Here is a 14146-nt window from a genome sequence, read left to right as displayed (position 1 = left end):
GTGTGTCTGGAGGCCTTTGCCGAATGCAGCCCAGCTCAAGTTTTGCTTGAAGCAAAATGGTTCTGAGCAAGCCGTTTGTTGTCCTTAGAATCAGGACACTTGAATCTCTCGAGAATTGATAGCCAGCTTAGCTCCTCTATACTTGCAGTTAACAAAAGAAATCAGGGGTTGTATCCTATGTTTGTTCTACTCCAGAGTAGATCCGGTGAAATGAACGCACATAGCCAGCTTAAATCTTGTTCGTTTTAGTGGGTCTCCTCTTTGCTGAACTTAATTGGATGCAACCCCAGAAGCCTAACCTGTCATTCTATGCAGATTTAAGGTAGCTTGGGATTTAATCATTGTTAGAAACTGAGATATGAAAGCTAGGAGCTAAATGGCATATGGGTGCAACAATGGAATGTTTAGGCACACTTTTCAATAACAAGAATACAAAGCTGAAAATGAATGAACTGCAGCTAAAATATTCCATTCATTTTTCACATGGTCTAGTCCTTCCCCAGCCCACCCCCCCGCCAATATTCTTAAGAGGATCTCTTCTCCAGTCTTCAGAGAGTAGCTGGAAGTGGGGAGGCAGAAAAAGATCTTCCTGTCCTCCTAACTCTACAGTTTTAATCTGAAATCTTATGCACAGTACTTCACCCAGAGCTGAGAAACTGCTCATGCTAATGAAATTCCCTATTGCAAAATGCGCCTAGAACAATGAGAGTTTCGAACACTGGATCTAACGCTAGGCCCGCCAGCTTCAAAAGGAATTTGTGAGCAGATTCCAAAGCCAGGTGTTTAGAATCGGGGTGCCAGGGATGATTTCATTTGTGAAGCATCTTAACTTCTCTGAGGTCGTGGGGAAGGGCAAAAGCTAGCTTAGTTCAGGGAGTGCGTGGATTTGGGAGACGTGGGCTTGAATGCTACCTCTGCAAGTGCTTACCTGTGCAAAGTAAACGTGCTGGGGAATCGTTACTTTAGGGTGTATGTGTGTGCATGAAATGCTGAGGCCAGGGCTTAGTATATGTGATCCACAGTTCAGTTGTGGCAAAACGTGTGCACCTGCCCACACTCTGGAGCACTGGTTTTAAAACTTAAAGGCTTATTAGGGCTTATTCTTGTATTTCATAACCACCTGGAGGCCAAGCTGAACTTCTTTTCCCTCACCAGCCTCATCCTGGGCAGAATAGCATTGTCTCATGTCCCTTGCAGTTTGGGTTAGCACTGCTAGTGGTTTAGACAAAACCTGCTTTAGGTCCTGCTTCTTTAATGCAACAGCGTTTAGTTTAGGTTTTTTGGGGGGCGGAGAGACCAGTGGTTTGCTTTCGTGCTAAGAAACATCCTCTTACTGTGTATATAACAGATGACTTAGAGAGGAGGTAAGAGGGAGGAATCTGAAGGCATGATGTGCCCTGGAATATGGGAACCCAGTAAGCTGCCTCATACTGAGTCAGTCCTTTGACCCATCTAGCTCAGTATGCCTGCACTGACTGGCAGCTGCTCCCTAGAGTTTCCTTGCTCGACTTGGAGATGCCTGGGATTGAAAATGGAACGCTCTACTGCTCAGCTATGGCCCTTCCCCATTAACCCCATTAAAACCATTAACCATTGCAGCAACATCACTCTCAAAGAATTTGCTGTCATTTTTCATCGTTGTTGTTTTTTTAAATCCCCCCAGTTTTGTTTACCACTGTTCTTAAAGAGGTAGAAAATATTATTTAACTACCAGCTGGTTTGGGGGGATGAGGTGGCAACTAAAGGGCAGTTGGAGGGGGTCTCCCTATTTCCGATTCATTCTTGGTTTTCATTGAAGAAACTGGTGTTTCAGGAAGTTTGACGCTGTTCTTCACTATTTATAGGTGGAAGGCGAAGAGGCCAGAAAAACCCTTGATCTGGTGCCCTCTGATTTTACAGATGTGAAGGTAACTTTTTTCTTTTCTCTCTCTCTGTGTCTAGATAGATAGATGTAGACTAGACGTAGAATAGATAGGTAGAAAGAAAGAGCCATACATCCTTGTGGCAGCAAATAGGTAGGGTGGGATTCATTCAGCTAAAGAACCATGCTTCATTGGGTTAAAAACAATTGCAGTAGCTCTTTTCCTTTGCTCCTCAGCCATCATTGTGGCATTGAGATTATGGGCTGTACCCGAAGCTTGCCTGACTCAGAGTAGGCTCATTGAAGCTGATGGGCAGGACTAACTTGGGTTACATTAATTTAAATGAATCTACATAGTTTCAGACAACCCAGAGATGGGACAAAGCATACAGATGGTTCACGCTAGCCGCCGAGTCACCACTGGGGAAGGTGTTATGCTGTTGCGGCAGATTTTGTGTCGCGTTGACTTTTCATCTTGCTGTATAATGGAGTTTTGTAACTTTTGCTTGTTTCCACCCTTCCCCTGTTTATTATTTTAATAGGAGCTTGGAGAATTTCCCTTGGAATCAGGTACTGATACTTCAAAACAAAACAAAACACCTTGCTCTCCCTGGCCCTTAACCTTCCACATAGATTTTGCACACAAATCCCTTTAGTAACTCTTTTTAGGTTTTATTCCACTAGTATCTGTGGTTCACTTATTCGTAACTGGCGCACAGTCCAGATCACACACACAGACACCCGAAAAAAAAAAGGGGGAGAAAAAGTCACAGAGATTGGAAATATGGTCATATCACCAGATCTGCAACGGCATCCTATTATTAATATGGCCCAAGACCAGTCTTTCAAGACAGCAGTTTGCTTTTAAATCCCTTAATTGGGGAGTACACTGAGCCTAATGAGCAATTCCTTTGTGCGGAGCAGATCTTGTGATATTACCCAGTGCCTTGGTTCTGTAACTTTGACTAGAGAGGTGTACAGCAAAGGCAGGGACCCAAATTGCAAAGTGGATACTTGGAAAGACGGAAGATGGGTCAGTCATGGAAATTCCCATCACTCTTGCTTTTCTGGACTATGAATGTCTTCTCATTCCCACCTGAAGTTGTTCTTGGCGTTCACGTATGGACTGGTCTCCTTGAAAGAATTTCAGTAGAATAAATAAATAAAATCCGGGAGTTGAACTGTCTGAAAGAGAATCTGTGCAGTCTGTATAAGCATCATGGACCTTCAAAGCTCATTTCCGGGGAGAGAAAAAATGTGGAAAAACGGAAAGCAGCACAACCGCGTGAAGACAAATGAGGAGCAAGCTGGGAACGCCGCACATAAAGGTTTTTCTTCCTTCTCTCTTTTCAGGCGTTGCCTTGATAGCCATGTAAGACTGAAGTTAGTGTTAGGCATTTGAATGTGGTATACCCAAGGGGTTTTCCAATCTCTGTGTAGCCTTAGCCGTTCTCTCAGTGTTAAGTCTGGAAGCCATGCCCGTTCCGCATTTGTCTTTGCTGTGTTTCCCTGGTGATTAAACCTTGTGCCATTCTATTCCTGTTAAATCCATAGAAAATGAGAAAATGCTCGACATTTTGGGTGACACTTGTAAATCTGAGCCCCTTAAAGAAGAAGCTCCTGAAGCAGAGCAGGCACAGGAAGAGAATATCTCGTTGCCGGTCAAACAGGAAGCCCAGGAAGAGGAAGACACACTTGCCACTGCCGTCGCTCAGTTGGACGAAGAGCTTTTAGATACGGACAGCCAGTCAGGCCAGGCTGCGGCCAAGAGCGAGGAGGATGAAGCGAAGCACTTAGTGGTAGCGAAAGGGGAGCCGAGCGAAGAGACAGTAGAGGAAGCTAACCTGGACTCTGACTCTTTAGCGGTAGAGAGCAGTTGTGGTGGAGGAGGAGGAGGAGGAGGAGGAGAAGGAAGTGATGAGAGTAGCAAAGCAGCCCAAAGTCTGGAAGCCAGTAGTGAGGAAACTGCGGAGAAGGACGCAGGTTTCCAGGTGGTTAGCCAAGATGCCGAGAAGATGGAAGCCAAGGCTAATTGTGAGGAAGAGTCCTCTGCCCAAGAGGGTGGTGATCAGAACACGAGGTTTGTTTTTTCTCCGTTTTAGACCAGATGCTCTCTTTTTTTCTTCCCCGTTGGTCGTTTATGAATGCAAATGCGCTGTGAATTCCTCCAAAGGGGCCCTGTTGCAAGGGCCTTAACCTGATGATAGCTTGTTCCAAATAAAAATCTTTTCCTTTTTTTTTTTTTAGTTGTCCTTGCGCACCTATTTTGTAGAACGTGGTTCGCTATGTTCCCCCCCTCCCCAGCCCATTTCTCATTAAGCATTTATTTTATTTCTCAGTTTTGCAAGTTGACCTTTGTCCACTCTAAGTGGTAGCTCTGTTTCATCACCTCTGACCCTCCTTGTTGAGTTCTTAAAGATACCCCTTAAAAAGGGTTAATTCCTTTCACATTATTTTTCTGGTAGGTACCTGATCATAGCAGACACAGCCTTGAGTGCTCTTTTTCTCACGGCCTCGTTCTTGTTGAGTAAAGTTCTTCATTTCCCCCCCTGTCTTTAGCTCTAATAAGGATGCAGAGGCTAAAAGTGTTTCAAAGGATGAGAAAGGTAAGCTGTAACAATGATTCTTTGCTGTCGTTGTTCATAGTTATCCTCAAATCCTACTTTCAGGTAGGGACCAGAATCCAACTAAGCCCTGAATCGACCCGTTGACATTAACGGATCTAAATGAATTTCCATTAATTTCAGCAGGTCTACGTCCAAGTGGGACACTAAGTTTCTCTGAAAGAGTAATTTGGTTAATATTAAATGTTCTTGAATGTACCGTATTTTTCGCTCTATAGGATGCAATTTCCCCCCTCCAAAAATGAAGGGGAAATGTGTGTGTGTCCTATGGGGCGAATGCAGGCTTTCGCTGAAGCCTGGAGAGCAAGAGGGGTCGGTGCGCACCGACCCCTCTCGCTCTCCAGGCTTCAGGAAGCTCTCCGCAAGCAGTGGGAGAACTGTGTGAAGTTGCGCAGCTCCCCAACCGCTTTGCGGAGAGCTGCCTGGACCCAGAAGCCTGGGGGGCGCTGCACAGCGTGCCCTGGGCTTCGTGCAGATATCGGGCAGCCCCACAATCTCAGGGGACAGCAGGGAGGCGCAGCGCCGCCATCCCGCTGTCCCCCGACATGGCGCAGTGCCGTCATCCCGCTGTTCCCCGACCTGGTTTGGATTCCCCGACCTGGTTTGGGGGGGGAAATAAAGGATTCCCCCCCCCAAAAAAAACTAGGTGCGTCCTATGGGCCGGTGCGCCCTATGGCGCGAAAAATACGGTAATTTCTAACTTGAATTGGTGCTTCTACCAAATGGGTGGAAGATAATGGGACATTCCCCTGCTATATAAAGCTCACTCCCACACACATATACAGTAAAAAAAAAGAGAAGACGATTGTTTCTAAAATATAAATGCCTACAAAGGTCTCCAATCCTCTTTGCACGTAGTGGGTAGTATCACTAAGCTAAACATGGAATAGACACATTGAAAGCTAGCCATATCCGTGGGTCTTCTGCGCGTATGACATGATACACTGAAATTAAGGGCGGGGGGGGGGGTGTCAAATTTGCCTAAACCAGCAGTGTGATTTAAGGCCCTGCTGTGAGCTTGATTTGGGCCCCCAAGAAAAAAAAAATGAGAAAAGTGACCTCTGTGAACTTGATGAAAAACAATGGCATTCCTGCCCCCCAACGAAATAAGGTATCTTTGGCATCTTTCTAGCCCTTCTTGTCTACTCCATAAGTCTTCAGGTGATGCTCGTCCAACGTTCTTAGCTATAGTTGCTTCTGCCCAAACAAGCACTTTTTAACATTTTCAGCCCCTGTGGAGAGAAACGCATTAAAACACCACATAGGTTTGAAAAAATTGGTTTGGGACTACAACTCCCATCGGTTGCATGGCCATATATTGGCGCTGATGGAAGTCATAGTTCAAGCACATCTTGATATAGTATTGTTGAAGTTAGATCAGAATCCCTCATGAGCTCTCAAGTGGGCCAGAACCAAAGAAAACTTCCAAGTGTGTCTGCTTCTGCGATGCTGTCTTCCTTTCTTTTTGGATGTAGATATTTACCATTTCTCTCCCCCCTTCCAACTTAGGTCGGGCTGGTGGTAGTTCTGGCAGAAATCTGTGGGTTAGTGGTCTTTCCTCTTCCACCAGAGCTACAGATCTGAAGAACCTATTTAGCAAATATGGAAAGGTAAGCATTTTTCAGAAACAAACAAGGCTGAAAGTATTGAGCTCGTCAGTCTTTTATTCAAGTTGTCCTTTTATACATGCCAGGGTGAGCGTCTTCTGTCTTCCCTCCCTTCCACTGCCCCTACCCTTCTTGGATTTAACCCATATCACTAAAAACCAACCCAAATAAATAGCTCTGGAACATAAATATGCTGGGCTTCCTTCAGGCTGGAAGCTGCAACTAGTTTTGAAGAAACCATTCTAAGCTGAAAACACCTATTCGCTTTGTAACGGGTTTTCATTCACCTTGCATCTGCAAATGATCAATCTGTCAAGTGTATGTCAGCAGTAAACAAACACTGGCGTCAGTGAAGTTAGCTCCTTCTTCCAAGAAACCAAAACAGCACAGGTCTATCAGTGTATTATTCACGCATCAATTATATTGATGATCACATTGGCTACATTACATTGATTTCCTGCAAAGGGGTGGGGCGAGACTTTCATTACCCCCCCTCCAGCAAACCTGCACTCTTTCATTCAAATGTAAATGTGAAGAAAATTGTAATTTGTCTCTTAATGATGTCTGACTTAATCATGAAACATTTTGCCAGAAATATTTGGTGCTGAATGGCACCCCAAACTGTTTCTGCAATACATTGTCTTTAGTGTTGTATACAGTAATAATAAAGTGGAACCTTGGTTCTCGAATGTCTCCATTGACAGACAATTCGGAACCCGAATGCCGAAAACCGTTTGAACCAAGGGACATTTCTCCGTTTTATCAATGGATTTTGCCAGCCGCCCTTTGATCTTCGGTTTTTGAAGGTTTCGGAAGTCAAATGGTCTTCTGGAATGGATTACGTTTGAAAACTGAGGTTCCACTGTATGAGACTTTTAGGAACTAACCCCCTAAACAGGGAGCACTGTTGACAGGCAAAAAAGGAGGGGGGGATTGGGAAACTCCAGGTTCTTGAAATTATGGTTTATTCGAGGCCCCAGCCCTATGGTACGTTTAGGAGGCATTAATCCAGTTGCTGACAGATGGCAGAAACTTGCTTCTACTATTGCAGTGCAGTGGTAACTTGGGTTACAAACACCTTGGGTTACAAACACTTTAGGTTTCAAACTCCACTAACCAGAAGTAGTACCTCGGGTTAAGAACTTTAGTTCAGGATGAGAATAGAAATTGTGTGCTGGTATCATCCCCATTAGCTAAAGTGGTACCTCAGGTTAAGAACGATTTCAGGTTAAGAACCGACCTGAACAAATTAAGTTTGTAACTGTACAGTGGTACCTTGGTATTCAAACAGCTTGGCTCCCAAACAAATCATCTCCCGAACACCACAAACCTGGAAATGAGTGTTCCGGGTTTGTGAATGTTTTTCGGAAGCCGAACGTCCGACGCGGCTTCTGCGGCTTCCGATTGAGTACGGGAAGCTCCTGCAGTCAACCGGAAGCCGCGCCTTGGTTTTCGAACCGTTTCGGGAGTTGAATGGACTCCTGGAACGGATTCCCCCCCCCCCCGCTTTCTTGGTAATTTTGCTTCCTCCGGCATTGCTGTGCCAGTTGCCCATGTTCCTTTGCTCCCTGTCTCCCTGGCAGGTGGTGGGTGCAAAAGTGGTGACCAATGCTCGCAGTCCCGGTGCTCGCTGTTACGGCTTTGTCACCATGTCTTCGTCCGAGGAAGCGACTAAATGCATCAACCATCTGCACCGGACAGAACTGCATGGGAAAATGATTTCCGTTGAAAAAGTGAGTTCTTTTGCTACCCACGAGAAATGTGACCGAAAACAGCCCGCTCCTTCGTGGTAAACTTTACCCTGAAACGTACGCACAGGTCCCACGGTGAGAATGCTTGTTATTCACAAATTCAGTTATCTGAACGTAAAGGATTATGCCCAAACCTCACAATTCAGATATCCGAACAGCTAGGGTTTGCCCACTTCCTTACTTGTTTGTGTTTTGTTGGTCACTGGCAGCTATTTTGGGGCAGGAATCATTTAGGGAGAGATGCAGACTGGACATATCAGGGAGCAAGAGAGATCAGGCAAATCATTTTTCCTTTGTTTATCTCTTGTTGGTTTGCTGCAGCCATTTCAGGAAGGAACCATGGAGGGAGGGGAAAGAAATTGAGCAAATCATAGAAATGTTCCCATAGAGAATAATGGAAATCATCAGCTCATTGTGCGAATGCTTGCCTTGTGAACGATTTTCTGGGAACGCATTGTGTTCGGAAAGCGGAAACCACATGCACAACCTTCAGGGGTGGGTGGGGAGAAGCATTTGAAAATTTCTCCCCCCCCCCCCTATTTTGCAAGTGGTTCATCCCAGGAACAGCATCTTATTGTGCGATCCTGCTGACTCGTGTACACGCATGCCCCGGCCCTAAGCAGTTTCCTCAATATCATTCCAGGCCAAAAATGAACCCGCCGGGAAAAAAGCATCATCAGACAAGAAAGAAACAGAAGCCAAGAAGGAGAAGGACAGGCGTCACTCAACCGACTCCAAATCGGAAAAGTAAAGCAGGAGTTTTAATAATCCCCTGTGTGTCGGGCTTTGAAGCCGTTTCGTGGCAAAGCATGAATGAGCAGAGCGAATGGAGGCAGGAACGCTTCTGAATGCCAGTTGCAGGAAACGACAGGAGGGGCGAGAGTTCTTTTGTTTGGGCCTGGCTAGCACACTTCCCGCAGGCGTTTAGTTTGGCCACTGCGAGAATACGATACAGTGGTGCCTCGCAAGACGAAATTAATCCGTTCCGCGAGTCTCTTCGTCTAGCGGTTTTTTCGTCTTGCGAAGCAAGCCCATTAACAGCTTAGCGAATTAGCGCTATTAGCGGTTTAGTGGCTTTTAGCAGCTTATCAGCTTAGCGGATCAGCTGATAAGCGGCTTAGCTGCTTAGAAAAAGGGGGGGAGGGGAAAAAACCCGCAGGAGCTCGCAAGACATTTTCGTCTTGCGAAGCAAGCCCACAGGGAAATTCATTTTGCGAAGCGCCTCCAAAACGGAAAACCCTTTCGTCTAGCGGGTTTTCCATCTTGCGAGGCGTTCATCTTGCGGGGCACCACTGTACTGTGCCTGATCCGGCAGGCTGTCCTTGTGTTCTCACGTTGTTCTGCATTATGTTATTTCCTACCTCCTTGCAAAGGGATGCTGCTGGCTCAGCCCTTCCACTGGGGAAAGCAATTTGGCATTCTGCGGCCTGCTTGGGATACTGGGGCCCGGTGCTATACCAGCTGCAGTGGCTCCGGTGGAGTACAGGATCAGGTTTAAGGTGCTGCTTTTAACCTTTAAAGCCCTAGGACTCTCGTACCTACGGGACCGCCCCTCCTGGTATGTCCCACAGAGGAACTTACGGTCTTCAGACAAAAAACATCTTGGAGGTCCCAGGCCACAGAGAGGTTAGGCTGGCCTCAACCAGAGCCAGGGCTTTTTTGGCTGTGGCCCTGATCTGGTGGAACGCTCTGTCACAAGAGACTAGGGCCATGCGGGACTTGACATCTTTCCGCAGGGCCTGCAAGACAGAGATGTTCTACCAGGCCTTTGGCCAAGGCACAGTCTGACCCCCTCCTTCTGTAATCCTCTAGCCCAATGGTTGCCATTAATTTGGTTCTGAATTGATTTTAGAATGAATTGATTTTAGAATGTTGTGTTACTTTTATTGTTGTTAGCTGCTCTGAGCCCGGCTTCGGCTGGGGAGGGCGGGATATAAATAAATGATGATGATGATGTTCAGAGTAGAACCCCATGAAATTAATGGCCATGGAGACATGACAGCTGCTTCCAAGCGTGCTTGTGCACAAGGCTTCATTAGGTGATGAGCAGCAATCAAATCCTGCTGCCTAGGCTGCACGATCCTGTTCCCTACTGAGACTCGGGCAAGCAACCAATGAAGAATTAAACAGGGTCTTCCTGCCCGTCCGGTGATGTCACCAGTCATGTCACTGGGTGGGTGGGTGTGGCTTTGGGGAAATTGCCATGATTGGTTTGCGGTCCAGAGGTTCTTTACCTCTGGACCGCAAACTTGCTTGAACAAGCCAAGATCTGGCTGCTACTGCTGGAAGCATTGGGCCAGGCTCAGCTCTAGTACCGAGAGAAGGAAGGTTACTGCCATTCTTAAGCCAGAAATGTGGACAGCCTCTGTGTGCGTTCTCTCTTTGCTGCCCTCCAGTTTTGGGAGCAGTGCAGCTGTTTTGGGAGGAGTTGAAGGAAAAGAGGTCAGGGCTCTTGGTCGATGCAGCTGTGTTTTGTGCACACAGAGAAGCACGTTGCCTCCTTTTCCAGCCCAGGGTTCTGGATGTGTGCAGTCAATGGTCAAGAATGGGAATCTCATTGTGCTAGAATCCTCAAACTGGCTTCTGTAGCTGACTTCTTATGAAGGAAATTCTCTGCTGCCCTCCAGAATCAGTTTCTAGGTCTGATTATAAATAAAAGGAAAAAGGAAAGGAAACAGAAAACACAATAAAACCATCAAATAAAGGAAGCGTTTCAAATTTTATTTTAAAGCTGCTCAGTTCTATTTTTCCTCTTAAAAGCTTTTTGCTGATCACTTTATTTGTTAACATTGATGGGATGTTCTGATCTGCAAGGACATCTTAGCTGCGCCTTTAGAATCCCGTAGCTTTACGGCAAAGGTGTGTGTGTATTTTAAGTTTTTGTGTGTGTGCTATAATCTACTTGTAGGTCTCCTAGCCTTAAGAAAGAAGAAAAACTGGAGAAAAAGGATGACCCCAAAAAGTCAGAAGAGAAAGAGGTGGGAGACGGGAAAGAGGGGATTGAAACGGAGGAGCAAAAAAAGGGAAAGGGATCCTCTGACCGTTCGCGATCAATTAAATCAGGTAACAAAAGCTGTGGGGGGTGGGGGGCTTTTTTTAGTGTGATTTATGGCCCTGCTGAGAGCTTGATTCATACATGTGAGGGGCGTGTGAGTGGGTTGGACATTTGTATCCGATATAGAAGGCCTCTGAATAATATCACGCTACCCTTAGGAAAGGCGTGGGTGGGATTGTGTTGGCAGAGAGGCTCTCACTAACCAGTTTGAACCTTTCGGTCAAGGAGAAGCTCTTGTAGGAGGCTCAATCCTGGCAGCTGAACAAATGCTCTCGGAAGAGGCTTGCTTAAAACCAGTCATTCCCAAATTGCTGTGCGCAGTGAGAGCTGCTGCTGTGCTGTGAACAATAAATTAAAGAACTGAAAAGCTCCCTCGAGCCCAAAACAACCCCAGACGAGGCTGCTGGCTGCTTCTCTGCATGATCTGCAACTCTGATCTCGCCTGCTTCCATTTGGCCTAAGTTGGGGTAGTGGGTGCTGATAACCCATGTGACTGCACTTGGTGTGATGGGGTCATTCAGTTGTTCCTGGTGCAGCAGAACGACCTGCCTCCGGAGCAGGCTGCCTTTCGTTCCTCCACACGATGGGTTACTCTGGACAGAGCAGTGACTCAGATAAATATACAGAACATAGACTCATTTGATGGAGGCAAACTTTTCAAGAACAGCATTGAAACATGCCTTCAGTTTTCATTCAGAGGGGGAAATGCACCTTTGCTTTGGAAAATGCTAGGCTTGTGTTCATTGGTGTGTCTCAGAGGGGTACCTTGGAAGTACGTTTTGACCTATTCAGAGCAATTGCTTTTGTCTCCGGCCTCTTTTGATGTATCCTGTTTCATATGGATATGTCGTTCCCTTTGTTCAATTTGCTTTTGTGATGGCTTCCTCACTAGACACAAATAAACCTGTCTGATCTATCAAGGATAAGAACAAGAAGGCATCTCTTAGCCTCTAATTTTACCTTGTTTGAATTGTTCTCTCTCCATCCCCCCATGCCCCATTTTCTCCGGCAAACAGTAGCATCCGTGGACCTCTGTGTTGTTAAGTGCCAGATAGTTAAAGCAAGGGATAGGGACCAGTGGCCCTCTGTGTCAGGGGTCAGCAAACCTTTTCAGTAGGGGGCTGGTCCACGGTCCCTCAGACCTTGTGGGGGGCTTAGATTTTGAAAAAGAAAAAGAACGAATTCCTATGCCCCACAAATAACCCAGAGATGCATTTTAAATAATAGCACACATTCTACTCATGTAAAAACATGCTGATTCCTGGACCGTTCACAGCCCGGATTTAGAAGTCGATTGGGCTGGATCCGGCCCCCGGGCCTTAGTTTGCCTATGTGCTAGGGGAAGGGCTACAGCTGAGTGGCAGAGCATCTACTTTGCTTAAAGAACTTCTCAGCTTCAGTTCCCTGATAAGTAAGGCTTTGAAAGACACTCCCACCCTCCCCCTGCCTGAAACCCCAGAGAGCTGCTGGCAGTCAGTGTAGGCAATATTGAGCTAGATGGCTCAGTAGTCTGACTCAGTATAAGGCAGCTTCCTGTGTTCCTTCCTTGCCAGCTCCCATCAGTCCCAGCCAGTGTGGTCAGTACTCTGCATTTCTGCATGATTGTTACATGCACGACTCTTGACGTGCGCCCTTTTCAGCACCAGAAGGGGGTGGAATGGGGCAGGGCTGGCTTACACATGCCCTGACGTTCACGCTGCCTTAGAACGCGACTCCTTTGTAAATAATAAATAAAGAGCGATGACTAGTCTGATTTTTTGCACTTGTTCCAGAGATCTGAAGTGCCTAAACCCATTGTTGCCTTGCAGAAAGCCGGGGAAGAGAGCGGACGGTAGTCATGGACAAGTCCAAAGGAGAGCCGGTGATTAGTGTGAAAACCACAACCACATCAAAAGAGAGAGTAAGCCCTTGGTTTGGTGTCTTGAAAGTAGACGGTGCAAAGAAAGGAAGGCCAGGGGAGGGGGCCACAACCTTCTCTTTCGTAGTTCTAATAAATCGTCACACCCAGCAGTCCCTGGGTGTGCAGAGAAGTCCTGTCACCCTTTGTGTAATGGAATAGCGTCACGGTAATAATAATAATAATAATAATAATAATAATAATAATAATAATAATAATAATTTATTTGTACCCCGCCCATCTGGCTGGGTTTCCCCAGCCACTCTGGGCGGCTTCCATAGAAACCAAAAATACACTAAAATATCACAGATTAAAAACTTCCCTGAACAGAGCTTCCTTAAGATGTCTTCTGAATGTCAGGTAGTTATTTATCGCTTTGACATCTGATGGGAGGGCATTCCACAGGGCGGGCGCCACTACTGAGAAGGCCCTCTGCCTGGTTCCCTGTAGCTTTGCTTCTCGCAATGAGGGAACGGCCAGAAGGCCCTCGGCGCTGGACCTCAGCGTCTGGGCAGAATGATGGGGGTGGAGACGCTCCTTCAAGTATACTGGTAGTTGGAATGGTTTTAACTGAGCCTCTGTGGGCAGCGAGAGGAGGACCCAGAGATTTACAAGTTCCCGGAGGCATCATTCTGCTTCTAAGCAGCGGTGTGTGCAGCCTATGCCCCTCAGCCCAGTTTCACGTGGGTGCCAGAAAGAGGAAAAAGGAGGTGCCAGAAATAAAAGAGTCTGTTTTCCCACTTTTGGTTGTGCTGCTTCCCTCCTGCCAGTGTACAGCCCTGGCACCTTGCCCCGAGGGAATGTGGTCCTTGACCTAAAAAACAGTTCCTGGCCTGTGTTCCAAAGATCCTCGACTTACTTGAGCACCCCTGGGCTAGATGGACTTCTGTGGTGTGCTATCCAATAGGGCTGGCCTTACGTTCTCAAATGTGATCTGTCCAGAAATGCCCCTTTAGCCAGGGATGTGGGCCCTTCTTAACAGGATTACACCAGCGCTGTGTTGGGAGTTAGAGACAATTGGGGTGGTGGTGGTCGTAATCTCTCTCCTTGAACCTCTCTGCAGGAAAACGGACATCTCCCCGTTCTTTTGTGTCAATCTTTCTAATCCTTGCTTTTCACCCCACCCCACTTCCTGACTCCAGAGCACAAAAAGCCACGACCGCAAGTCAGAAAGCAAAGAGAAGCAGGACATTCTGTCTTTTGACAAAATCAAAGAGCAGCGCGAACGAGAGCGGCAGAGGCAACGGGAGAGAGAAATCCGAGAGACCGAGCGGCGGAGGTAGGTTGGGGTCCCCCTCGCCTCACCTGCGGAATTTTGCCCTCCGCAGAATGACAGGTGATTGGCATCGAC

General features: G+C 46.7%; 1 protein-coding gene across 3 annotated transcripts in view; it reads left to right on the top strand.

Moving 5' to 3' along the window:
• LOC309332838 (scaffold attachment factor B2-like) overlaps window positions 1-14146 on the top strand; it is a 35822-nt gene that overhangs the window by 5621 nt on the left and 16055 nt on the right. For all 3 annotated transcript variants that reach the window (XM_081846075.1, XM_081846074.1, XM_081846076.1), the window contains 10 exons: window positions 1845-1907; window positions 2404-2431; window positions 3416-3941; window positions 4421-4467; window positions 5995-6095; window positions 7676-7825; window positions 8487-8590; window positions 10752-10906; window positions 12707-12798; window positions 13938-14074. In XM_081846075.1, coding sequence (XP_081702201.1) covers window positions 1845-1907; window positions 2404-2431; window positions 3416-3941; window positions 4421-4467; window positions 5995-6095; window positions 7676-7825; window positions 8487-8590; window positions 10752-10906; window positions 12707-12798; window positions 13938-14074 — 1403 coding nt within the window. The remainder of the gene's footprint in view (window positions 1-1844; window positions 1908-2403; window positions 2432-3415; window positions 3942-4420; window positions 4468-5994; window positions 6096-7675; window positions 7826-8486; window positions 8591-10751; window positions 10907-12706; window positions 12799-13937; window positions 14075-14146) is intronic.

The sequence above is a fragment of the Podarcis erhardii genome (genome assembly GCF_964252035.2).
Source record: "Podarcis erhardii genome assembly, chromosome: 18".
NCBI lineage: Eukaryota > Metazoa > Chordata > Lepidosauria > Squamata > Lacertidae > Podarcis > Podarcis erhardii.
This window is presented reverse-complemented; position numbering and strand designations above follow the sequence as displayed.